Source organism: Ostrea edulis, chromosome 5 (genome assembly GCF_947568905.1).
Source record: "Ostrea edulis chromosome 5, xbOstEdul1.1, whole genome shotgun sequence".
In the NCBI taxonomy this organism is placed as follows: domain Eukaryota; kingdom Metazoa; phylum Mollusca; class Bivalvia; order Ostreida; family Ostreidae; genus Ostrea; species Ostrea edulis.
This window is the reverse complement of record NC_079168.1, coordinates 29,684,587-29,709,601: the sequence shown is the minus strand read 5'-3', so window position 1 is coordinate 29,709,601 and position 25,015 is coordinate 29,684,587. Positions and strand designations below refer to the sequence as shown.

The 25,015-nt window shown below is 35.2% G+C and overlaps 1 protein-coding gene and 1 non-coding gene across 2 annotated transcripts in view; one reads left to right on the top strand and one right to left on the bottom strand.

Moving 5' to 3' along the window:
• Positions 1–2,554: 2,554 nt before the first annotated feature.
• On the bottom strand, positions 2,555–2,627 carry Trnaa-agc (transfer RNA alanine (anticodon AGC)). Its single transcript has one exon. It is a non-coding gene; the product is annotated as a tRNA-Ala (tRNA).
• Positions 2,628–2,857: 230 nt separating this feature from the next.
• Positions 2,858–25,015, top strand: part of LOC125652446 (uncharacterized) — a 29,496-nt gene continuing 7,338 nt past the window's right edge. Inside the window, exons 1-15 of the mRNA XM_048881665.2 lie at positions 2,858–3,078; positions 10,108–10,217; positions 10,823–10,880; positions 14,429–14,487; positions 14,628–14,695; positions 15,059–15,102; positions 15,200–15,308; positions 15,810–15,942; positions 16,065–16,222; positions 16,569–16,746; positions 16,995–17,096; positions 17,206–17,271; positions 17,458–17,649; positions 23,170–23,226; positions 23,324–23,420. Of these exons, the coding sequence (XP_048737622.2) occupies positions 3,018–3,078; positions 10,108–10,217; positions 10,823–10,880; positions 14,429–14,487; positions 14,628–14,695; positions 15,059–15,102; positions 15,200–15,308; positions 15,810–15,942; positions 16,065–16,222; positions 16,569–16,746; positions 16,995–17,096; positions 17,206–17,271; positions 17,458–17,649; positions 23,170–23,226; positions 23,324–23,420 (1,492 nt within the window). The 5' untranslated portion in view covers positions 2,858–3,017. The remainder of the gene's footprint in view (positions 3,079–10,107; positions 10,218–10,822; positions 10,881–14,428; positions 14,488–14,627; positions 14,696–15,058; positions 15,103–15,199; positions 15,309–15,809; positions 15,943–16,064; positions 16,223–16,568; positions 16,747–16,994; positions 17,097–17,205; positions 17,272–17,457; positions 17,650–23,169; positions 23,227–23,323; positions 23,421–25,015) is intronic.

The following is a 25,015-nucleotide window of genomic DNA, read 5'->3' as shown; positions in this document are numbered from 1 at the left end:
TATTTAGGGGGTTGGAGGTTCTTAATATCGGCAAATTTATCAATACAGTTTCCAAGTTTTGATGATTCTGCAGTTAAACGTTCTTCAATTTCCCTAGGCCATTACGCACTACACACATGAATATATTGCAAAAGACTTCGGTGCAGGCCTGTACTTTGAAAAGACATGTTTCAGAAAACGTTCGATTATGAGCACTATATCAATAGATTTGTTCATTTTACAAATTGATAGGAAAAGATATTTTTACATAAGTTTTTTTTTATAAATGTAAACAAGCATTGCACACTAAGCACTTTGTAGTCGAGTACATTGACATACTCCATAAAACACCGGAGTATCTGCATTTAGTAAATAAATTAACATAAAAATTCACTGAATCGGAGTCTCTGCATATAGAAAATAAACGAATATATAAATTGTAGCAAATAAATGAATACATATGAATTCATTAAGCAGAGTTTCTGTAAATGGAAAATAAATCAATTTATAGATCTGCGCATAATTAGCCGGCGCCCCCCCCCCCCCTAAAATTTTCTAATTTATGGTCAGTCGTGGTATCTTGTTTAGAAAAATGTACTAAACGATAAAAGAAGCAATGATTTCTTCCACTCCCGGAGAAATAAATGACAACATTTTTTAATTTCTTGAATTACTTCATTGGGAGAACTTAATTTTTTCCAAAAAACCTTAAAATTTACGTCATTTTATTAATTTCACCTTATTAAAATGATAGAAAATAGTACAAATGACTAAAAAGGAAACATATTTCAAGCCCTATGAAATCTGTAAAATCCAGGAGCTTCCTGGGGCTTCGCCCCCTGGGACCCACCAGGGCTTTGCACTGGACCCACTGGGGGCCTCAATGCGGCCCCCAGACCCCCTGCCTCATAAAGTGGCACCCTCCGTAACTGCTATTCCTGGATCCGCCCCTGTATGCAGTAATATAACTCCTATGAGCATATTTTTCAGACCAATTAAGATGTAGTGGAAAGAAAGACAACCCATCAATAATCACCGCACCAACTCGCAATGCATGTATATCACCTCTGGACTCCCAAATCATATCTGTAGTCGTGGTTTGTTTGATAGTTTTATCTGTAGCAGTGGTTTGTTTGGTGGTTCTGTCTGTAATGGTGGTTTGTTTGGTGGTTCTATCTGTAGCAGTGGTTTGTTTGGTGGTTCTATTTGTAGCAGTGATTCTATCTTTAGTAGTGGTTTGTTTGGTTGTTCTGTCTGTAGCAGTGGTTTGTTTGATAGTTATATCTGTAGCAGTGGTTTGTTTTGTGGTTCTATCTGTAGCAGTGATTTGTTTGATAGTTCTATCTGTAGCAGTGGTTTGTTTGGTGGTTCTATCTGTAGCAGTGATTTGTTTGATAGTTCTATCTGTAGCAGTGGTTTGTTTGGTGGTTCTATCTGTAGCAGTGATTTGTTTGATAGTTCTATCTGTAGCAGTGGTTTGTTAGGTGGTTCTATCTGTAGCAGTGGTTTGTTTGGTTGTTCTATCTGTAGCAGTGGTTTGTTTGATAGTTCTATCTGTAGCAGTGATTTGTTTGGTGGTTCTATCTGTAACGGTGGTTCTATCTGTAGCGGTAGTTTGTTTGGTGGTTCTATCTGTAGCGGTGATTTGTTTGGTAGTTCTATTTGTAGCAGTGATTCTATCTTTAGCAGTGATTTGTTTGGTGGTTCTGTCTGTAGCAGTGATTTGTTTGGTGGTTCTATCTGTAGCGGTGGTTTGTTTGGTGGTTCTGTCTGTAGCAGTGGTTTGTTTGGTTGTACTATCTGTAGCAGTGGTTTGTTTGGTTGTTCTATCTGTAGTGGTGGTGTGTTTTAAACATCTTTGCTGGATAAATCTTAAGAGATAAGTAATCAAAATTTTGACCTAAGTCTATTTTCAGTTTATTGTCTTGGGGCAAGGTTTCAAAACAATAATTATTTAATCACCAAAATCATATATTGTCATGTGCCTGTATTAATATTCAAAATCGTTTGAAATAATAAAATACTCGCGTTATTACTGAAATATATGATATAGAGCAATTTTCATTGAATTCAATTTTTGGTAACAAAATTACAAATACTGCCCCGTTAACGTAGCTGCAGGCCCCCAGACCATAAACTGAGAATAGACTTATGTCAACATTTATCCAGCAGATGTTTAAAATCAACTGCAGATTTATAAAAAGTTCAACTGCAAAACATATACTGAGAATTTTATTTGTTTACGAAAATCATTTCAAAGGTTAACTGGATTTGAAATTTAGGCTTAAGTCTATTCTCAGTTTATGATCTTGGGGCCTTAGGTATTTATTTACACTAAAAGCGGTTATCCAATGTAGTTTTATTAGTTTTCTCTTAAATTGTTTTTGTACAAAATAATTGTTTTCATTAGTCATTAATTAATACACATTCCTATACTGTTGAGAGATTTTGAGAAAAAAAAAATGGTTAAAAGCTTTCAAAGCTAATGTCCCTTTAAGTATTTTCACATCTTACTACATGGAATTGGTAATATTATAGGCTGAGAATTTGTTCCCATAAAAAATAAGAAAAAATCTGGAGAATCCGGGTATCGATCCCGGTACCTCTCACATGCTAAGCGAGCGCTCTACCACTTGAGCTAATTCCCCATGTTATAGATTGAGGTTTCAAAATCGCTAATATCAAATGGTACACAAAGTACATTATGTAAAGTATCGTCATCACAAATGATATCATAACCATGGTATTATTTTTAAAATACAATTATAGTTTATTTTTCAAAAGGACATCTACCTAAACGGTTTTCTATTTAAGACCACGCACCCACTGGTTTTTTTTTTCTTTCCAAGGATGACTTCCGCTTGAATGTAAACACAGAAATCACATGACACGACAGCTAGATATTTTTAGATAGGCTAGAAGTTGACGTTATCATGGTGCATGTGATTCTGCATATCAGATAATACGGACATACAAGTGATAATAGTGGTATTCAAACTTTCTTCATTGTTCATTGTTCGGGCAACATACGTCGAAACATGGACAGTAGTAAGCTGAGGCTGGCGGTGGTGCTAGTGGCACTTTCTGTACATTTTTCAGGTACTTTTGATATTATATAATATTATAAATCATATAAAAATTAATAGGGCTTAATCGTCGTTTTTAAAGACGGCAGCGATTGCTTGAATATATCCGACATATTTTTATGCTGAAGGCCTATAACAATTTCTGGATGGTACATGTGACCTATTTTTTTTCTTGTGGACTAGCAATTTAATGGACCTTTAACAATTGTTTAAAACGGTTTTGAATGGTTTATTGCGATCTGCTTACCTGTTGAAAGTTAGCGCGACCTGTGTTGCCGTTTAGAAAGTAGAAAATATATTAGTCAGTGGCGGATTTAAGCCCCCCCCCCCTCTAAAATTTTCAAATTTAACGGGGTAAATCGATCGTGGTCTTTTGTTTAGAGAAATTTAAACGATAAAGGAAGCAATGTTTTCATCCACTTCGGAGAATTAAATGACAAAATCTATTGATTTACTGAATTACTTTTATTGGGAGAACTTACATTTAAAACACACAAAAAAAAAAAACTAAGTTGCGTCATTTCATTAATTTCGCCCTATTAGAAATGACAGAAAATAGTAAAAATGATTACATAGGAGACATATTTCAAGCATGTAAAAACCAGAAGCTTCCGGGGGCTTCGCCCTCTGGGTCTCCACCAAGGGTTCGTCGTAGACCCACTGGGGGCCTCAAGGCGGTCCCCAGACCCCTGTCTCATAAAACTGCGCTCCCTCTAACCGCAATTCCTGGATCTGCCCCTGTTAGTTATTTAAACGTTACCAATCCACAAGTGATTACAACACTTGGACCAGGAAAATATTTTCTATTCTAGATTACCTGGGATTTTCAAACATTACAAAATATAAAGATTCAATTCAACACCTTTTACCAAACATAAAACAAAGAATCATTGACCTGTGAACCCAGGAGCAATCATTTAAAAAAAAACAACTTGAATTTTATAAAAAAAAAAATAAAAAGAAGTCCATATGTTGATTTACTCAGAAAAAGATCTGAGAGATGTAAATCTTATTCTAAGCTGACAAACACCTACCTTAGAAATATTTATAATATAACACAGAAAAATATTACTCTGGACAATGAAAGATACATGTTACAAATATATTTTAACAGTGATATACATACAGTCTTAAAAATCACTGTGAAATTTATTAGAGACTGTTTAGAATACAGAAGTCAATTTCTTTCAACAGCATAAAAATTATGTAAACATTATGTATTGATGTTCAATGGGCCTTTGTAATTGTGTTTGTGCCAATAAATATTTGTAGATCTATTTGTATTTAACACGGTTGGGAAATTATTTAACAGGGGTGGAATTTACAGCACCCCCTCGAAATGTTGACAGACGGACGGGGACGAAATTTTATATAACCCGGTGATTTTCTGTGTCTGCATGCACCCCCCTCAACCCCCCTCACCCTCCCATCCCGTACACCCGCGAGTCCAAGGCCGCGGAATTTTGTTTACATGTACCTATTAGAATATATAATGTAGATCTAGACTAAATAGATCAAATTATATACAATGAATTGAAGTAAATAAATGTACCTTGATAACTATAGCACATCTATATTGTAAAAAAAACAACAACAAAAACAACAAACAAATGTATGTTATTATTAAATGAAATATTTCAGTTATGGTGCTCAAGTTTTGGTGATACCAACAGGGTTTATGTAAATAAATAAATATACTTAAAAGTGCGAAAAAGTTCAAGACTAAAAGACACTAGCCCAATATGAAGCACCGTGACTCTACTTCTTGTTTCGTTTTTATGTACAATTTAAAAGTACAATACAAAACTCAGGTTCGAACGTTTTTAGACCCCCCCCCCCCCCTCACACATGAAGTGTTTGAACGTGTGTAGTATTTGTATTATGGAGCAATACAAACGTTGAAAACCTGGGGTATTTCGTATAACGTTAATTTATGCTTCCAATGGTCCAATTATATTTTCCACACTAAGCATAAAAATGATAGATGATAGATGAATAAAAATTTTAAAAAATACAAAGAAAGAAAAAAATGATATAATTTGAATATAATTGAAAATTTAAAAAAAAATCCTCAGGTTACACCCTATAATGTATGTCTCAGACATGTCAAGAGGGGGTGTTCTAGATCTGCTGTCACAGCCACGCATATGGAATAATTGTCAATGCAAACTTAGTCGACATGCATGAAAGTTTAGTTTGTAAGTTATAAATGACCTTATTGCCATAACCATAACACGATTCTGATTTATTAATGTGAAATAGGAGACGGATTTTTATAAGTGCTAGCACTTGTTTCCGAATCCTCATCATATACAAACTCAACAGAGGGAGTCACGGTTTAGAAGTATTGTCAGTTTTGAAAATTGCACTTAAAACTTGCGATATCTTGTTGATAAAAAATGAAGACGTACGTAACATAATAGAGAGGATATATTCTATAGATTTTCTAAAAAAAAAAAATAATAATAATAATAAAAAAATAATAAACAAATAAATGGAAAAAAAAATCAAAAATTTTATGTTAATTTGTATAAATCTTTCTTTTCTTTTTTTTTTTTAGATTTGGTGTACTGTTTGGAAAAATATATCAACTAAAATTAATGAATTTACAACATTTGAATTATTTCCAAGTCTCTACTACATGTATCTGAAATTATAATATCGAAATTCATGCTAAAGGATGTAGATATTGACAATAGACATGTTATATATCAATAGTGTTTACATTAAATTGATTGCATAAAAGTATCATCTGAATAGGATAGGGTTAATTAACAGCCATGTAATATATTTGGGCCATTAAAATAAGTATTGAACTAATGCCTACAGTTATAGAATCCCGCGCACTAAGGAGCCAATTTCCCTAAATTATTTATGAATGAAAGTTGAAGATAACGAACATTGATCAATCTCATAACTTCTAAAAGCAATACAAAATAGAGAGTTGGGCAAACACGGAGCCCTGGATATACCAGAGGTGGGATCAGGTGCTTAGGAGGGTAAGCATCCCCTGTCGACCAGTCACACCCGCTGTGAGCCCTATATCTTGATCAGGTAAACGGAGTTATCCGTAGTCAAAATCAGTGTGCCAAGAACGGCCTAACACTCGTATGAAACACGCCAGACAGCATTTGACCCAATGATAGGTTGTATTGGCAAACTGGATCATTATAACGACCATAGAATTTGCGAAATGCTGATTTTAAAGGAGACAGTTGGAACCCCTGCACCATCAAGTTGTTTATCAGTATATAGCCTGCTTCGATTTAAAAACCGACCATACGCAGAACAAGCTCTTGCGTATCGAATCAGTTGAGAGATGTAAACACGATATGAATAAGTTTTCATCACTTCTATATATCAAAACAATGCACTGATCCCTTGATCTTGAGATGAAATAATTGACAGAGCATATATTATAATAATTTTTCAAATTATTCTTCATTATCAAACATGATGACGTCTTATAAGAAATTTCTTTGAATTATATAACTGTCAGACCACGAATGAGAATGATACAGTAGGAATTTTATCTCATGAAGTTGCACTTAGTTATGATGAAAATTATTATGATAAGATAATTTTGGATCATCAACAGGAAACCTGAGACTATATACATGTGTGATCGTGTGTGTTTAACATTAAAACCCTCTCTTCGCTGTTTACTGTTCATATTAATCAGTTATAAATCTACCCTGCGTCACACACGTCCTATAACTAGACGTGTTTGCTTATATACAAGGACACGCCATTTTGATATCATGTGTATATATACATGTACAATATATGTATGTATATGTAACAGTTCAAATCCGGGGCAAATTGTTTTCTGCTCAGATCCCTCTTTTGATCCTCTTTCTCTATTTTGTAACAATATAATTTTGATGCAAAGCATCATATCGCCCGCTAAAATTTTGAATATTATACAATGCTTGCTGTTTTTGAGGTCAATACGGTGATTTAGCCACCTGAGGAGTACAATATTCACCGAGTCCGAAGGGCGAGGTGAATATTGTACTTCGAAGGTGGCTAAATCATCGTATTGACCTCAAAAACAGCAATAATTGTTTTATTATATGATTAAAAAACCCTTCAAGATTGTTCTTTGCTTTAATTGTAAGTTTCAACGACCTATTTTTGGTCCTATGTGGAAAAAATAATTCCTTATGTTCACCTGGAAGGTCTATTTTTGGTCCTGTGTGGAAAAAATAATTCCTTATGTTCACCTGGAAGGTCACGTGCATGCAGGTAAACATAACGTAGTATGATTTCTACATTGTTGGATCTCAGCCAGTTAGAGAGCTAGACATTATTCAATCATATCATATGATAATCTAAATTAGTCGAGGAAAAACCTCTCACACACTCGGAAATTTTAGTATGAAACATTTTATCTAAAATTGGAAACAAAATCAATAAACAGTTTAATTTGAAAACTCACTTTTTAAAAAAGCATCACATGTACTATCCATTGTGTAAGAGCACTTGAGAGTTTCAATTATAAATGCATGAAATATATATATATATATATATATATATATATATATATATATATATATATACACACACACACACACACACACACACATGTGTATATATGTATTGGATGTGTCCGGTTAAAATTGCAGCAGAACTTAAAATAAATCATTTTAAACCTTCGAAAGATCTTAACCTTACAAGTGCTACAACATGCATATCGAGGAAGTTCCGAGAAAACAAAAAATGATGTAGGGTGTCACTCAAGTCGATGTTAGACACAGCGTTATTAAACATCATTGGATGAAAACTGAAACATTATTTATTCCTACATATTGTAAATTAGATTGTACCATGTGTACTTGAAAATTGTAATAGTATTACACCCGATTTCATTATTAAAATGCAGTTAAACTCTGGACGTTCCGGGGGCTTTACCCCTGGACCCCATCAGGGTGAACTGAGGATCTAAAGGCGACCAACAGACTCCTTGTCTCTCAGATTTTTTCCACGCCCCTCTAAATTGAAATCATAAATCCGCCCATGCTTGTAAGGTCATTTATATTTTATACACAACTGACATTCAGGGGAGTACTTATTGTAAAACTTTCGTATACAGAATTGTAAATTCATAGTATTTAGTGAACAATGAATAAAATGAAACGTATTGATTACAGTAATCAAGTCTTATAATTATATATTTTCAAAAAGAATTTATTTAGAACTTTTATGCATGTTATCGATAAGGAAATATTCTAACGTACGAAACAATGAAAATTTATTTCCCATTTTCTCTTGCGCACTTCGAACTTTCTAACACAGCCACAAAGATCGGCCGCTCCTGCGACAGGTTGGTTGATTGATTGATGTTTTCCGCCACACTCAAAATTTTTTCAGTTATCTTTTGTCGCCCAGTTTTTATTGGTGGAAGAGAGAACCCAGATACAATGTACCTGGGAAGGACCACCGATGCTCTAACCACTCGGTCACGGAGACCCTTCCTGCGACAGCTAATAATAAAACCGGTTTCTACATAGCAATATTGATATAAGGTTTAATGCTTAAAAACAATTTCTTTTTCTTTTTTTTAAGTGTGCATTATTATAGAACTGTTTAAGAAAAGTTTACTTGATTTCTGAAATATGATATCGAAATCCATGTCAATATTAATCATTTTATCAATGACCGAAAATGACCCTGTAAAATAAAACACATTTGTTCCTGGTGGTTAGTACAGATTATTTTTTTTTCTTTTTATTGATTAGGAAGTATTACCCTTATTTTTGTCTGAAAAATCCTAAAATTAGCCCTTAATTATGAAAAATGTTGACCTAAACAGGCCCTTATTTTTCACAAAAAGTCACTTGAAAGCCTGAGATTTTGGACCATAATAGATCAAATTTTTATAGAAGAATATTCATTCGACCCATTGACTGGGATATTAAATGTGTTTGAATTTGAAGAATGTCATCTTTTGAATAGGAATTGAATGACCAAATATAGAAAATAAGGAAATTAATTAAACAAGAAATTAATAAAAACAAACTATTTTCAAGATTAGAAGGACCACACTAATCATATCAAAATGCAAACGTTTCTAAGGTGTGTGGATTCAAAGGTTTTTTATGCCCCTATGACTAAAGTAGGTGGGGGGATCACGGGGTTGTATTGTTTTTTCCTGTCTGTCTGTCTGTCTAAAATTAACCTTGTTCACAACTTGTGAATGACGAGTCAGAGTGATAGAGAATTTGTCTTTCCTTGTTATAAAACCTTTCTTTTGGTAGTTTCTGACCTCTTAACGTAGAAATTGACATACTTTTAAGAATAATATCTTATTATCTGTTTAAGGTAGGAATTTGATATTTTGTAAATAAATTCTTTATGACCAGAAATTCCGTTTGATGTCATAATGTTTGACCTTGTGACTTTGACCTTGGAATTCTCTTAAAAATCAAACACCTGAACAACAGCAGGGCGAAAAAGGGACTCATGTCAACCCAAGGGCAATTTAAGAGACTAGTGCATAAATTTTTCTGAAAAATTGTACACTCTTTGAATTACACTATGGTTATTGGTAAATCTCGAGGTCAAAGGAATTTAATATATCATTTAGATGAAATATGAATAATATTGAAACTCTTCAGCTATGCAATATTTCAAATATGACCCAATCACAAGCGCTTTATAAAATTGTCTTCTTGTAAACAAAATGTTAGTGAATATTTTGTTTATAGGAAGACATTCTTTTATTTTAGATATTTAACGTCGAGCGCCTGTGGTCCTAATGTGGACGGAACTTCACAAAACATAAGTGTTCAAAGGTCACACCGTTATCATCAAAATTAGATTCAAACTGTATTTGTTTAGTTCGTTTCTTGTCCACATTTTTAAGTTTCGCACAGAGAGAGAGAGAGAGAGAGAGAGAGAGAGAGAGAGAGAGAACCTCCTTGGCGTATGAAATGAATTCAAACATTTTAGACGGAGTTACCGGAATTCTAGGATGTTGAAGAATTCATTGCAGAACATTTTAAACTATAAGATTTTCCTTTTCCCCCCTTCTATTCAGCTGCTGACTTCACCCAATATCGTGACTTTATTCTGAGCCAAGCAAACAACGCAACGCTGAACAAACTCTTTGCTGAACATGTCAAAAAATTCAGAGTCTCCGAAAATGACGTGAGTAACCATAATTATCCAGGCTGTTTGTATTTGAAATACAGGGTATTTGTGCAATCCGCCATAAATCAAACACCCTTTTACATGTACGTTAGTACATGCATTTTGTGATGTCTGTATTTGTGTGGAGTGGGAAGGTTAGTGCGAAAATTCAGCAGAAGTCTATTATAGGGACAAGACATATTAATGTTTCATGTTTCTGATATGATGTGATCCGTAAGTTACATGTATAACTACATTATGTACATATGTATGCTTGTTTTTGTTTGAGAAATAAATTTCATTTTTGAAAAGAAGTGAGGGCATGAACTGCACACATGGCGCTTTACGTCAACAAACTTAGGTATGCTGGCGTGAAGCGTTGCTGTTCATACTCTCAAGTATTTTAAAAACTGTGATTTTTTTTTGATTTTATTTACATTTTACTTTCATTTCTGTCGAAATATTCCCAGCCATTAAAATAGTCGTGAGTACTATATTTCTCTAGATTCATGCGCACATTGTTCACATTCATGAGGTAATGGCTACCATTTCAATATTGAAGGTAAAAACATTGGAGATGTATTGACTTTATTCTATATATGAAACTCGTTCCGTCTTTCCAGCTGAAGTTGCCCACGTTTCCGTGCTCCACATACTCGGTCAAACGAGGACCTGTAACAGGTAGGGAAGAAGGATTACTAACTTCATTGTAAGATGACAATGTCTTAGTCAAATAATTCATCAATTACTAACCTCATTGTAATATGACAGGTGCTTTAGTTAATTCATCAATTACTAACCTCATTGTAAGATGACAATGTCTTAGTTAATTCATCAATTACTAACCTCATTGTAATATGACAGGTGCCTTAGTTAATTCATCAATTACTAACCTCATTATAAAATGACAATGTCCTAGTTAATTCATCAATTACTAACCCCATTGTAACATGGCAGGTGCCTTAGTTAATTCATCAATGACTAACTTCATTGTAAGATGACATATGCCTTAGTCAAATAATTCATCAATGACTAACTTCATTGTAACATGGCAGGTGCCTTAGTTAATTCATCAATGACTAACTTCATTGTAAGATGACATATGCCTTAGTCAAATAATTCATCAATTACTAACCTCATTGTGAGATGACAGGTGCCTTAGTTAATTCATCAATGACTAACTTCATTGTAAGATGACATATGCCTTAGTCAAATAATTCATCAATGACTAACTTCATTGTAACATGGCAGGTGCCTTAGTTAATTCATCAATGACTAACTTCATTGTAAGATGACATATGCCTTAGTCAAATAATTCATCAATTACTAACCTCATTGTGAGATGACAGATGCCTTCGTCAAATAATTCACCAATGACTAACTTCATTGTAACATGGCAGGTGCCTTAGTTAATTCATCAATGACTAACTTCATTGTAAGATGACATATGCCTTAGTCAAATAATTCATCAATTACTAACCTCATTGTAACATGGCAGGTGCCTTAGTTAATTCATCAATGACTAACTTCATTGTAAGATTACATATGCCTTAGTCAAATAATTCATCAATGACTAACCTCATTGTAAGATGACAGTTGTCTTAGTCAAATAATTCATCAATTACTTTAATCAAATTATTTATCAATTACTAACTTCATTGTAAGATGACTGTTGTCTTAGTCAAATAATTCATCAATTACTTTAATCAAATAATTCATCAATTACTAACTTCATTGTAAGATGACAGGTGTCGTAGTCAAATAATTCATCAATTACTAACCTCATTGTAAGATGACAGTTGTCTTAGTCAAATAATTCATCAATTACTTTAATCAAATAATTCATCAATTACTAACTTCATTGTAAGATGACAGTGTCTTAGTCTAATAATTCATCAATGACTAACCTCATTGTAAGATGACAGATGCCTTAGTCAAATAATTCATCCATGACTAACTTCATTGTAACATGACAGGTGCCTTAGTTAAAGAATTCATCAATGACTAGTCTCATTGTAAGATGACAGATGCCTTAGTCAAATAATTCATCAATGACTAACCTCATTGTAAGATGACAGATGCCTTCGTCAAATAATTCATCAATGACTAACTTCATTGTAACATGACAGGTGCCTTAGTTAATTCATCAATTACTAACCTCATTGTAACATGACAGATGCCTTAGTCAAATAATTCATCAATTACCAACTCCATTGTAACATGGCAGGTGCCTTAGTCAAATAATTCATCAATTACTAACCTCATTGTAACATGGCAGGTGCCTTAGTTAAAGAATTCATCAATTACTAACTTCATTGTAACATGGCAGATGCCTTAGTTAAAGAATTCATCAATTACTAACTTCATTGTAACATGGCAGGTGCCTTAGTCAAAGAATTCATCAATTACTAATTTCATTGTAACATGACAAGTGCCTTAGTCAAAGAATTCATCAAGTGAGAAATGAAATGTTTACATCATTTAGACTTTGAATTCCAATTATGAATTTCACAGGTTTCTTGATACACAAGGTATGAATGGTATCAAGATTACAATGGACAATGCACTTGTAAAATGTTTGTAGCTTAGTTCTGGGGGTCATAAAACTTGTAGAATTTAAAAGAAAAACAAATACTGTATGTTTACAGGAGAAGTAGAGTGACCAAACAGCACGTATATTAGTACTTTATTAGACCGGAAGTGCAGCGAGATAGATATCAATTCAGCATAATGATGATAACAGTACACTACACTAGTACATTAATCAAACACAAGTCTCCATCGAGAACAATGCTGGGGAACTTTTTCCTCCTCTTTCCATTAATCGTGATCTGTAAATTTTCACCTTTTGAATTTTACACTGCATCATAAATTATTTATTGGTAGAGGATTGATTGATTGATTGATTTGAATTTACGTCCCGTGGGGAAATTTTTCACTCATATTGAGACGTCACCAGCTGTAAGTTAAGTACCACAAATTTAGACCTATGCTTAGCGCTCAGGGCCGTAACAGTGAGGGTTCTTTATCGTGCCAACGCCTGTAGTGACACGGGATCTCCGTTTTTAAAAACGGAAAGAACCATGATTCTCACTTCTAATTGCCGAGCGTTTGGCGAAGGAGCAATCAGTCACTATTACGTTTGACGCGGCCATGCACGAGCGGGGCTCAAACTCACGACCTCTCAGTTACGAAGCGAACGCTCTACCACTGAGCTACAACGACCGGTCGATATTGGCAGAGCTCATTATTGTTCACTTTATGTATGTAAGATGATGTTGGTTGGTTGTATATTGTTTAACGTCCCTGTTGAGAATTTTTCACTCATATGCCGGTGGAGGGCTGCAAAATTTAGGCCTATGCTCGGCGCTTACAACCTTTGAACAGGGAGGCATCTTTATGGTGTCACAACTGCTGTGACACGGTGCCTCGGGTTTTGCGGTCTCATCCGAAGCACAGGGGCTAAACCCGTTTTGGGCCCGAACTCTGTGGTACCATAAATATTTATGGTATCACAGAGTTCGGGCCCAAAAACGGGCTTAGCCCCTGTGATCCGAAGGATCGCCCCATTTAGTCGCCTCTTACGACAATCAAACGGTACTGAGGATCTATTGTAACCCGGATCCCCACGGGATTATAATATGATACATGGGGTACAATACATATTGTAAAATACAAAGGTCAGAGGTAAACGACACAAAGGTCAGACGTAAAAGATTAAAGGTCAGATATGTAAAGGTAAGGAGTTAAATTGTGCATACGACCCCAGAAGTAAAAGTAATAGGGCACATTAAAATAAGTACCGTAAGTCTTGGACCGAATCATAAATTTTAAGAATATACATGCATAGCATTTTAGTGATTTCACATTAAAACAGTGTAATTCGTTGGCAGCTTGTCTTGAAATAGAGGGTGTACATATGATCTATCCCTTAACGGAGTACACGACCATCTCCGCACTTCTACTGGAGCCGAGAGTTTGATGTTTGAAATTTTATTTTAGAAAAAACAATCCTAAATTTCTGGAGTAAAATACTTAAAATTCTTCGCATTCAAATTTTGGTTTTAAAAGATTGTAAATGACCTCTAGAAAAACTGCTGATATCACTTTGGCACTTTATTTTTGTACAAACTGGTTTTGAAACACTCGATGTCGGGTAGCAGGCGGGATGCCTACGATTTAGGGTTTCTTTCCTCATTAAAATCTTTGCATCTGTGTTTTTTTTCCAGTACATAATTTGACGCCACAGGATATAAAAGTGGTGGCTGGAGTAGGCGATTCAATAACGGTTTGTACATTCATTGATAATTATACATATGATGCTTTTATGCTATATACAAGTGTAGAATATTTCTTCAATGCCAATAAAATGATATAGTACAGCAAAAAGGTTGTTGAGCTGTTAAATGTGATTAAATTTATGAACAGGCCGGCACCGGAATTCAGGCCCAGACTGTTATTGGTCTTCTTACAGAGTACCGGGGACTATCCTGGAGGTAAGATTATCACAACCATTAATGGGGTTCCTATACGTATCTTTCTGAAGCGCGGATCTATCGTGGGTGGGTGGGTCAATAGGTGTGGATCTAAAGGTTTTATGATTACCCCCTATTTCCATGCAGTTGATTGTAAAATATTATTCCTAGATCCCTGGAATGGATTGGACCCCCAATAAGTTGTCTAAGTTGGAACCTCCATCCCTCCCCACCCCTGAAAAATTCTTGATCCGTCCTTGCTCTGAATTATTTTTCTAGATATTCTAGCACTGTAGAATCTGCAGTCTATAGTACAATAGTGTATGTAGAATATTGCTGATAATGGTGTATAATATGATTGTAACAATGAATTTCTGTCTTCAGTATTGGTGGAGACAAACAGGTAGAGGATTATGTCACTTTGGCAAGTAAGTAGTTTATTTTCAGTCAGTGGCCTAATTGTGATAATTTCATGTTTAGTGAAAAAGCTGTTTGTTAGTGTATATGATACTCTTTTTCCTACAGACATCTTAAAGAAGTATAACCCGGATATAAAAGGATTCTCTGTGGGAAGGGGGGATGTCGACAGCGCAAACGCACACCTCAACGTGGCTAACCCAGGAGACCAGGCGAGGTGGGTGGATGGATGGATGGATTGATTGTATATTATTTAACGTCCCTCTCAAGAATTGTTCACTCATATGGAGACGTCACCATAGTCGGAGAAGGGCTGCAAAATTTCGGCCTATGCTCGGTTCTTGCGATCTTTGAGCAGGAAGGGTTCTTTATCGTGCCACGCTGCTGTGGCACGGACCTCAGTTTTAGCGGTCTCACCCACAGGGGCTAAGCCCGTTTTGGGCCCGAACTCTGCGATACCATTTTGGGCCCGAACTCTGCGATACCATAAATATATATTTATGGTATCAGCCCCTGTGGTCTCACCCGAAGGACCGTCCCATTTAGTCGCTTTTTACGACAATCAAGGGTACTGAGGACCTATTCTAACCCAGCGGTGGGTGGACGTGAAACGAAGTCTGTGCATGATCGCTAGCCAAAAGAAGATTCATTTAAACCTGATCACATGTCCTTTACACATGCATGTGTATCTTAAAATGTCTTTGTAAATTCTGTGTAGAGACATGCCTGGACAGGCCAAATTGTTGGTGGAGCGATTGAAGGAGGAACCCGGTGTAGATTTTGAAAATGACTGGAAAGTTATCACCCTGTTTATTGGCGGAAATGACCTCTGTGACTACTGCGATGACAAGGTAAGAAATTAAGCATTCATTCCCGATTGTTTAAAATTCTGTTCTAGAGGAAATGATATGGAAGATAATATGTTTTAGTTGATACAAAATTTCACTATCAACTGACCATTTTTAAATATTAGGAAACCTTTAGTACAGCGAACTTCATTGGGCACGTGACGGAGGCTTTAGACATCCTGCACCAAAACATCCCCAGGGCCTTTGTCAACGTTGTGGAGACTCTGAATATTGCGGACATCAACGTCCTCAATGAAGGTCTCATCTGTGATACAATTCATTTGTAAGTTTTGAGTTCATTTTCCTGTACTGCATTATTTAAAATCCCGGAAGGGGGGGGGGGGTGGGGCGATAATCTTTCATTTGTAAAGAAATTAAAAGCGCTACATGACATTGTATTTGTCCCGGTTTTTTTTTTCCCCTTTCTTTTTTACTCTCAATTAATAGTACTACAGTAAAACATGGTTACAGCGAAGACGCATATAATAAATTCTCGCTTACAGCGAAGTGATTTTCTTTTCTTGTTGTTTTAAAGCATATTATGAACTCATTGGATATAACGAATTAATCTTATAACGAATCAAAATTCAGCTCTTCACTATAAGTGTGTTTTACTGTTTTATGCTTAGCTTTTTGTGCCGATGTGGAACCTTCCCAACTGAGAAGGAGAGAGATGAAATGCGGGCTGCCGTGAAGTCGTATCAGAAAGCTATTGCAGACCTCGCCAGTTCCGGTCGATACGATACCAGGGATGATTTTACTGTTGTTGCGCAACCTTTCTACGAAGAAACAGATATTCCGAGATTGGTAGCGTTATGTATTTCCTATCCGAGTAAATCAGATTAACAACTGTCAGGGGGTTTTCTCTTTGAGTAACATTGTTTTTTTTTATTGAAGATGAAAGAAATAGTGTAACAGTTGTCACTTTAAAGCAAAATTGTACATGTATATACATATAAATATTAATGTACAAGTATACCTATAAATATCCATGCGCAACCTGACTACAATGTTCATTTTTTGATTTTATCGAATACAATGCCATGACATTTCAGCCCGATTCCAACGAGGCGGATCTAAGTTACTTCGCCCCAGATTGTTTCCATCTCAGCGAGAAGGGACACAAGTGTGCGGCGGAAGCATTGTGGAACAATATGGTACCTGTCGTAGTGCTTCCTATTTCAAATTCGATATACAGCTTGTCATACATTTGACAATGTGTTGTTTATCTAAATTTTTCTGTATTCTTATGGTGTATAATTTTAGATTGAACCCGTGGGACAGAAGAGGTTAAAGTGGACTCCAAAGGAGGAGATAGAATGCCCCAGTGCTGTGTGTTGCCTACGACATATAATTATCTTTTATCAAATTTTGCCAAAATATTCAGAGCAAAAATCGTCCAAAAAAATGAAAATACTACAAAACGTTAATTACCTGAGGGTATAATTTTTGTACCACATATACCAATGTTCGTTTTATATATGTCTGATGTTTTAAGACGAAACTTTTTCTTTCCAGGATAATCCCTTTTTCTACACCGGTAAAAACAGCTTGATGTTGTCTGAACATTCAGATTCAAAGCGAGATCCCACCACTGCTCCTGACAGCGCGGACTCCGGGAAGACGAGATCCGCCTCTTCCTTAGGTGGTATTGGTATAGGGGTGGCGTGTTTAGTATTAGTAGGCATGATTTGCGTCCTCATTTTTGTTGTCAGACAGAAACGAAAGAGTGAACCTGTACAGATCCCACTGCTGGGAGACAAAGCTCTCACCTCCTACACGGAGATTTAAAAAGTGACAGATTTCTGTTCATTTGAAAGAGATTCAACACCAATAAAAGTACTCCACTGATATTATTTCATGAATCAAATCTATTTACATTTTATACACTATAGTATATGACATTGTTTTATTTGTTATTTATGTTACAACTTTAATTGATGTTATTATATACCTTACTTCGTTATTGATATATTTGTGTTCTTGCTGTCATGATCCGCATGACCAATATTCTAAGCATATCTGTGATATCACGAGGCTAATAAAATGCCGCTGATTTTGCGAGTTAAAGACGGTGTTTCTTCTTCATGAAATTGTCTAAAAACTTTGCACTTTGATTAAATGTATATAAAAGATTATATAAATGACGATTTTTTTTTCACCTGTGTTTTTATTTTGCACATGCACATATAAATTTATTGAACAAGCAGACGCTAAATATAGGCATCTCCAGCGAAATACGAAATATAAAAATGAAAAATCATGTCACTGTATTTATTTCACATGGGAATGTTTTGTAAGTTTAGTCTATAGATTATCTCCATTTCTGGTCCCTGTACGTGTGTTTTCTTTCTTTTAATTAGTAAATACGATATCTGCAGTTTCATGACTTACTTTTGACTTAGTGCCTTCTCTCCTCCTGGAGAATAGAACCTCTAACACACATTTTCCAGTTTGTCCTGTCTTATGCAGCTCTTGCTGTTTCAGTCCAGTTTGTAAACCCTAGCTGCTCTCTCTCTCTCTCTCTCTCTCTCTCTCTCTCTCTCCTCCGGTCTTCTCCACGTTTCCTTTGGCCGACCTCTTTTCCTTCTACCATTTCATACCAGGGAATCAAAGATGTGCTCTTCTCAAGTGTGACAATTCTACGATAAACCTTTTTTCATGAGATTTCCCAAATTTAATTACCAAAGTATATGTTCTGAATATTGGTCCTTAGCGAATTGTGGAAAAGTCTATGGATGACTCCTCACTGATGAAAACTACCTCATCACCCATAGATAAGAAAAAATACTGTTGTTGCAATTTAATTGATTAGATGTTTTAATTAATCATTATGTTATGTGTATCTATGAATATATATTTTACGCCCCCCTGGTCACAGAATGTACTTGAATTCTATCATATGAATAAATCAGCATTAATTTCGGAGTTATACCCCGTTCACTCAAAAAACGGCAAATCCACGGACTTATAACTCGATGGGAAAAGTGCGATTGTAGTATTATTGTGACTATGATCTCTACCTGTCCCGTTATATTTCTATACTAGATTTTTCCGATTGTCCTTCAACCATCATATGGGTAAATACATGTGTATGTACGCATTGATGTATGTGTAACATGCATGATAAGATGGTATATTTCTAATTTTCATTGATGCTTTGGTCAGTATTTTCTGTATGTATTGTGATTTATCTGCACTTTTATATCCGAGACATTTGATAAATAAAATATCCATGGAATACATTGTATTGTGCTATTTGTTTTTCTTGAATTTCCATTATTAAAATATATGTGTAAATTATTCCTCAAAGCCCAGCACGGGAAAGCTGGTTGAAGGGGGGGGGGGGTATAGTTAGTATACCATTTTGTACATTCAGACAGAAAGTTTTTAATTGGAGGGGGCGGGTGTCTTTTAAATGTGATTTGGTTTTCTGTAGACCCTTACTGTTGTATATCTTGTAATTGTACACTTGGTATTCCTGAATTTCGGGAGCTTAATGAAAAGTGAGGATAACGAACAGTGATCAATCTCATAACTCCTATAAGTAATACAAAATAGATAGTTGAGCAAACACGGACCCCTGGATATACTAGAGGTGGGATCAAGTGCCTAGGATGAGTAAGCATCCCCTGTCGACCGGTCACACCCGCCGTGAGCTGTATCGGTATATCATGATCAGGTAATCTGAGTTTTTGGAAAAATAACCAAAATCAGCCCTAGCTCATCTGATGGAATTCGTAGAATCCCAATGGCCCTACAGTAAAAACAGTTCTCTCCTTGTGATTTTCCTATATTGCTATCTGGTGGTAACCTGTCCTCGCATCCAGCACTGTGATTAAGAATTAGAAGGTAAAATACACAGCTGAAGTAAATATTGGGGAGCTAACCCATGAATTATGATGGGTCGAACATAAGAAAAATAATTTTTCATCAATGAATCCTATTTGATTGTATGCTTTAACATTCTTTAAATTTTCAATCGGTTACATGAAGTATATGTGTTCCCGGATTGATATTTATTCATTTTGTCATTTTCATGACAAAATTGTAAATATGTTTAAATATATTTTTTCTGAGATTTTACATACAACTGATGTTATTGATATCGGCCGATAGTTGTTTGTGTCATGTGCGCTACCTTATTTTTATAGACAGGAGTGATTTGAGAATGTTTCCAGATATCTGGAAGTTAACTAATTATTAAATAGGAAGAATTTTAGTTTTGTTAGGGGTTTTACTATTGAGTGAGATATACCCCCCCCCCCCCCCCCCCCCATAATTTTCAAATTCTATGTAAATCATGCATGGTCTCTTGTTTACGAAAATGTAAACGATAAAAAAAGCAATCATTTCTTCCACTCTCAGAGCAATAAATGACAAAATCTTTTGATCTATTGAATTACTTTTTTTTTTTTTTTTTTTTTTTTTTAGAGAATTTACATTTTCCCCCAAAAACCCTTAAAATATGCGTCATTTTAATGATTTCTCTCCATCAAAAATGACAGAAAATGGTACAAATTACTACATAGGAGACATATTTGAAGCCCTATAAAATCTGTAAAATCCAGGAGCTTCCGGGGCCCCCACCAGGGCTTTGCCCTGGACCGACTGGGGGCCTCAAGGCGGCCCCCAGACCCCTGCCTCATAATGTTGCGCCTCCCCATACCGCAATTTCTAAATCCGCCCCTGATCAGGACCTGGTTTGAAGCTGATCCAGAACTTCCTGTTCTGTAATAACAAAATCACAGAGAGTGTAATCAAGTGGCGGCTCTGGATCTGTGGAACTTAAGGGTAGTACTAGTAGTGACTTGCTATTATTGTTTTGTTTAGTCAAAGATTTAGCCATTCTCTCCCATTTTCTAGGAGGTATGGATTTACCTATTTGATCTGATAATTTGTAGTTGTGTTTATCCCTGGAAATTCGTATTTCATCAATAACTTTTTCGTAAGAAACGATACTTTTCCCAGTGTTTGAGTTTGAGTCCTACAGTAACTGCTTTCTATGAATACATTTTTTCCCCTCATTAACCTTTTGATGGAGATGTTCTTAAAAACGTAATATCTAGGTCGAACTGTTATTATTTTTGTTGAGATATGCTTTTTCATGCTTGTTTTAATTGTGTTTAAGAAATTTCCATCTGCTTCGTTAATGTTTTATAATCAGCTCATTTGTAGTCCCTTATCTCCCTTTTATATGCAATCGTTTCATGATATTTAGTTTGACTTCAACACCAGTGATAAAATGAGTACTACATCAAATATTGTTTTATTAAACCTGAGAAAGTTTCCCAGTTTCCTTTCAGAAGGTCGGTGGTCTCTTCCCAGGTACATTGTATCTGGGTTCTCTCTTCCACCAATAAAAACTGGGCGCCACCAGATAACTGAAAAATTGTTGAGTGTGGCGGAAAACATAATTATTTTTTTTATTAAACCTGTATTATTGGTAATGATTAGGTATATGCATGTACCCATGCATGTTTGTAGTGAAATTGTTATAGGCTCATGTATCGAATTTGGGAGACCGATCCTTTGTAAAAGTAACTTAAAATGAGAACTGGACGGGATTTCTTGGCAGGGGCGGATCCAGGAATTGCAGTTACGGGGCGCAACTTTATGAGGCAGTGGATCCAGGGGCCCCGAAGCCCGGGGGGGGGAGGGGGGGTCAGGGGACGAAGCCTTCCGAAGCTCCTGGATTTTACAGATTTTAAAGGGCTTGAAATATGTCTCCTATGTATTTTCTGTCATATTCATTGAAGTAAAATTGATGAAATGACGCATATTTTAAGGGTGTTTGGAACAAATGTAAACTCTCCCAATAAAAGTACTTCAATGAATCAAAAGATTTTGTCGTGTATTTCTCCGAGAGTAGAAGAAATTATTGTTTCTTTTATCGTTTACATTTTTCTAAACAAGAGACTTACCTTAAATTAAAAAAAAAATTAGGGGGGGGGGCAGCTATTATAGCATAATGCATATTTGTAGTTACAGACTAAAAACAGTTTTTAAGTATCACTATGTACAAAATATGTACTATGTTATTTAATCCAGTTCCACTTGTATGTAAGAGATATTTTTTAAAGTCAAAATGCACGATGTATTATTGTAAATATTATTGTGTTATTTAAGGAGAGGAACTTATTTATTTGTAAGAAATCATTTTCAATCCTTTTGATACTAGTATCAATAAATCATGTTCAAAACAAAACAATTTAAAAATATTCCTTGAGACATCAGTTTTAAGTGAGCCGCAGTGTGACACTGTCTCATCTCAATGAGTTTTCTTCTCGTTTAGTATATTTCAAGTTATCTGTATTAGAGCAATGGAACAGGAAATTAATAACTCTCTAATGTAATCATGGTGAAATAATTACATTTCGCAAAATATTTTACAGCGAAAGTTGTTCCAGGCTCAATTCTAATCAATCGGGATCGGATTCCGTAAAATTTATCCATATCCGGTATTTTGAAGAATGGTGAGTTGCAGTTTTGATTTCTCCTAAAATATAGCGACGTGAATTATTAGTAATTTTTGATATTTATATATAGAACTTTACAATTGCTATTGATCAAGTGAAGTTTAATGTATTTATAGTATAGAACATGTAAATGTAGATGATTGCTGATGACGAGTTTGTCACACAAAAAAAGGGGGGGGGGGTATTTACAGTACATCTGTGTAGCTTTACGATAGATCTAGTGCCCCTTTCCAGTATCTTCAGGTAAAATATTAGCATTAGAAAAAAATCCCGTAATTAAGAGACTAATGAAAACGATTTTTGGTGATAATTAACTGCTTCAAATTTAAATGAATCAACAGTGTTTATAAATGACAATGGACCCACGCTATATGATAATGAAAGAAATTTGATAAAATATGCCTTGTTGTGGATGTTGCAGCATAACCTACGAGGCTGAGAAACATTGTTTTGAAATGTAAAGCTGAAACAATGTGAGGCCGTGAAAGATACCCTGCATCCCCCCGAAACAAGAACTTTATTTTTATTTTACGACACAGAAATAAACAAATGATCATTTCCTATAGGAATATACAAATAAGCTTTATTAGTAAAGTGTATCTTCAATCTGAGAATCATGAGGACCATATGAAAATAAAGGAGTGGATCGAGGAGTTGATTTTAAACAGATTGACTGTATCATACCTTTCTATTTCAAGACTCTCTGCACTTTCTGCATGACCCCCTTTACCATATTTAATTCATTTTATAGGGAAACCAACAAGCAGGAGGTGGAGGAGGTGGTCAGGGGGATAAGAAAGATGACAAGGTAAGTGATCCAATGACAAAAGGCATCAACACAATATTTTTATGGTATCTTATCAATGGAAAAATAAAATTCATTGAAATTTTATTATTTACCACAGGAAAGGAAGAAGAAGTATGAACCCCCAGTTCCAACAAGGGTCGGCAAAAAGAAGAAGAAGTCGAAGGGTCCTGACACTGCCAGTAAACTACCACAAGGTTTGGCAAACAAAACTATGAAACTCATATGATACAAGAACCAAATATTTTTTGGTCATCTATCCCAATTTTTTTGGATGTCTCAAGTTACAGGAGTCGAAATTAACTTTTTTACCACAGGCTAATTTTAGCCTGTGGGTAAAAAATCCTACAAGCTAAAATAAAAATAATGAAGCAGTGCTCTTTTATTCATTTGTGTTTTTTTTTAAGTCAATGATTTCCCCCATCATTACTGAGCATAGTGGGTCAACAGGCATCGTTTGGACAAGACACTAAGTTACGTAAGTCATATGATGCAATATTTAGGTCTCTTGATTATCGCACCTCTAATCCACAACCTGTTTACTGCAGGTCTAGATCTAGTCTTCCAATTTCATGCCACATCAGGGTTGTCACTAGTGATTTTTCAAAGCGAATCCCGGACTCATGGTTTTATAAGCAGCACGATCACGAGCCCCATGAACTTTTTTGATAATTGTCTACGTGGTGAGCAATGCACTCGTGTCATCACTACAACCCGACTTCAATATGACAATAAATTAATTTAGATAGGACAATCTCATGATTCTGATAAAAATAACTACTGGAAGACTTAGTAAAATATAGACTCCGATTTTTTTTTTTTTTAGATAAATGAATAACAAAAACCTTACACTTGAAATTCAAAACGATTATAGTTTGTACATCACCACTCGCTAAGATTTTCGAGTGTCCACTTTTTACTCGCTATTTTTCAAATGTACTCGCATTTTGCGAGTATTTATCGCTAATTTCGAGCCCTGAGTTAGCTTTTTTATTCCACATGGAGGAAATTTAGTTCCCATGGACCAATATACTTTTTACGTGAATCTAGTTTCTATCTGATCATATGTTATTGAAACATTTTGAGGATTTTTGTTACTGAGTGACATTTTGTAGATCTTGCAATGGACACATTCTGTGATTCACATCATCAAGTTTCAGGGCTCGAAATTAGCGAGAAATACTCGCAAAATGCGAATACATTTGAAAAAATAGCGAGTAAAAATAGTGGACACTCGAAAATCTTAGCGAGTGGTGATTTACAAACTCTGATCGTATTGTATCCGTTTTATTCGGTGATGCGCTATTCGCTTTTCTTAAACTTGCACTCTGAATCATACAAACGCTTCCATGAACGAACAGTGTCAACAACCGTTCCTATCCAGATTTTTCTTTTATAATTTTTAAGAAACTCAGGAGTCAAACAAATGTTTTAGTGGTCAGACATAGAGCTGGGACAATTCAGTGTTAGCTCGATTCGGTTCGGTTTCGATTCAGAACAGCACGGTTTGGTTATTTTCGATTCGGTTCATGTTAGGTCCAATTTATCTAATGACACCACAAAAATTAACAATTTTAATGAGTAGCATATTTAATTTGATTTTATTCAAGTTATATAACTATATGTCGTCATTTGTAAACATCATATCTATTCATAATGACATTTTATAACTTTGATAGAAAAAAGAAAACACTGACAGTCTATCAAAATTTGTTATATTAATGTGCTGCATAAGTTTTGGATTATTAAACAAATCTATAGTGAATCTAAAATGTATATGATATTGTTTTCA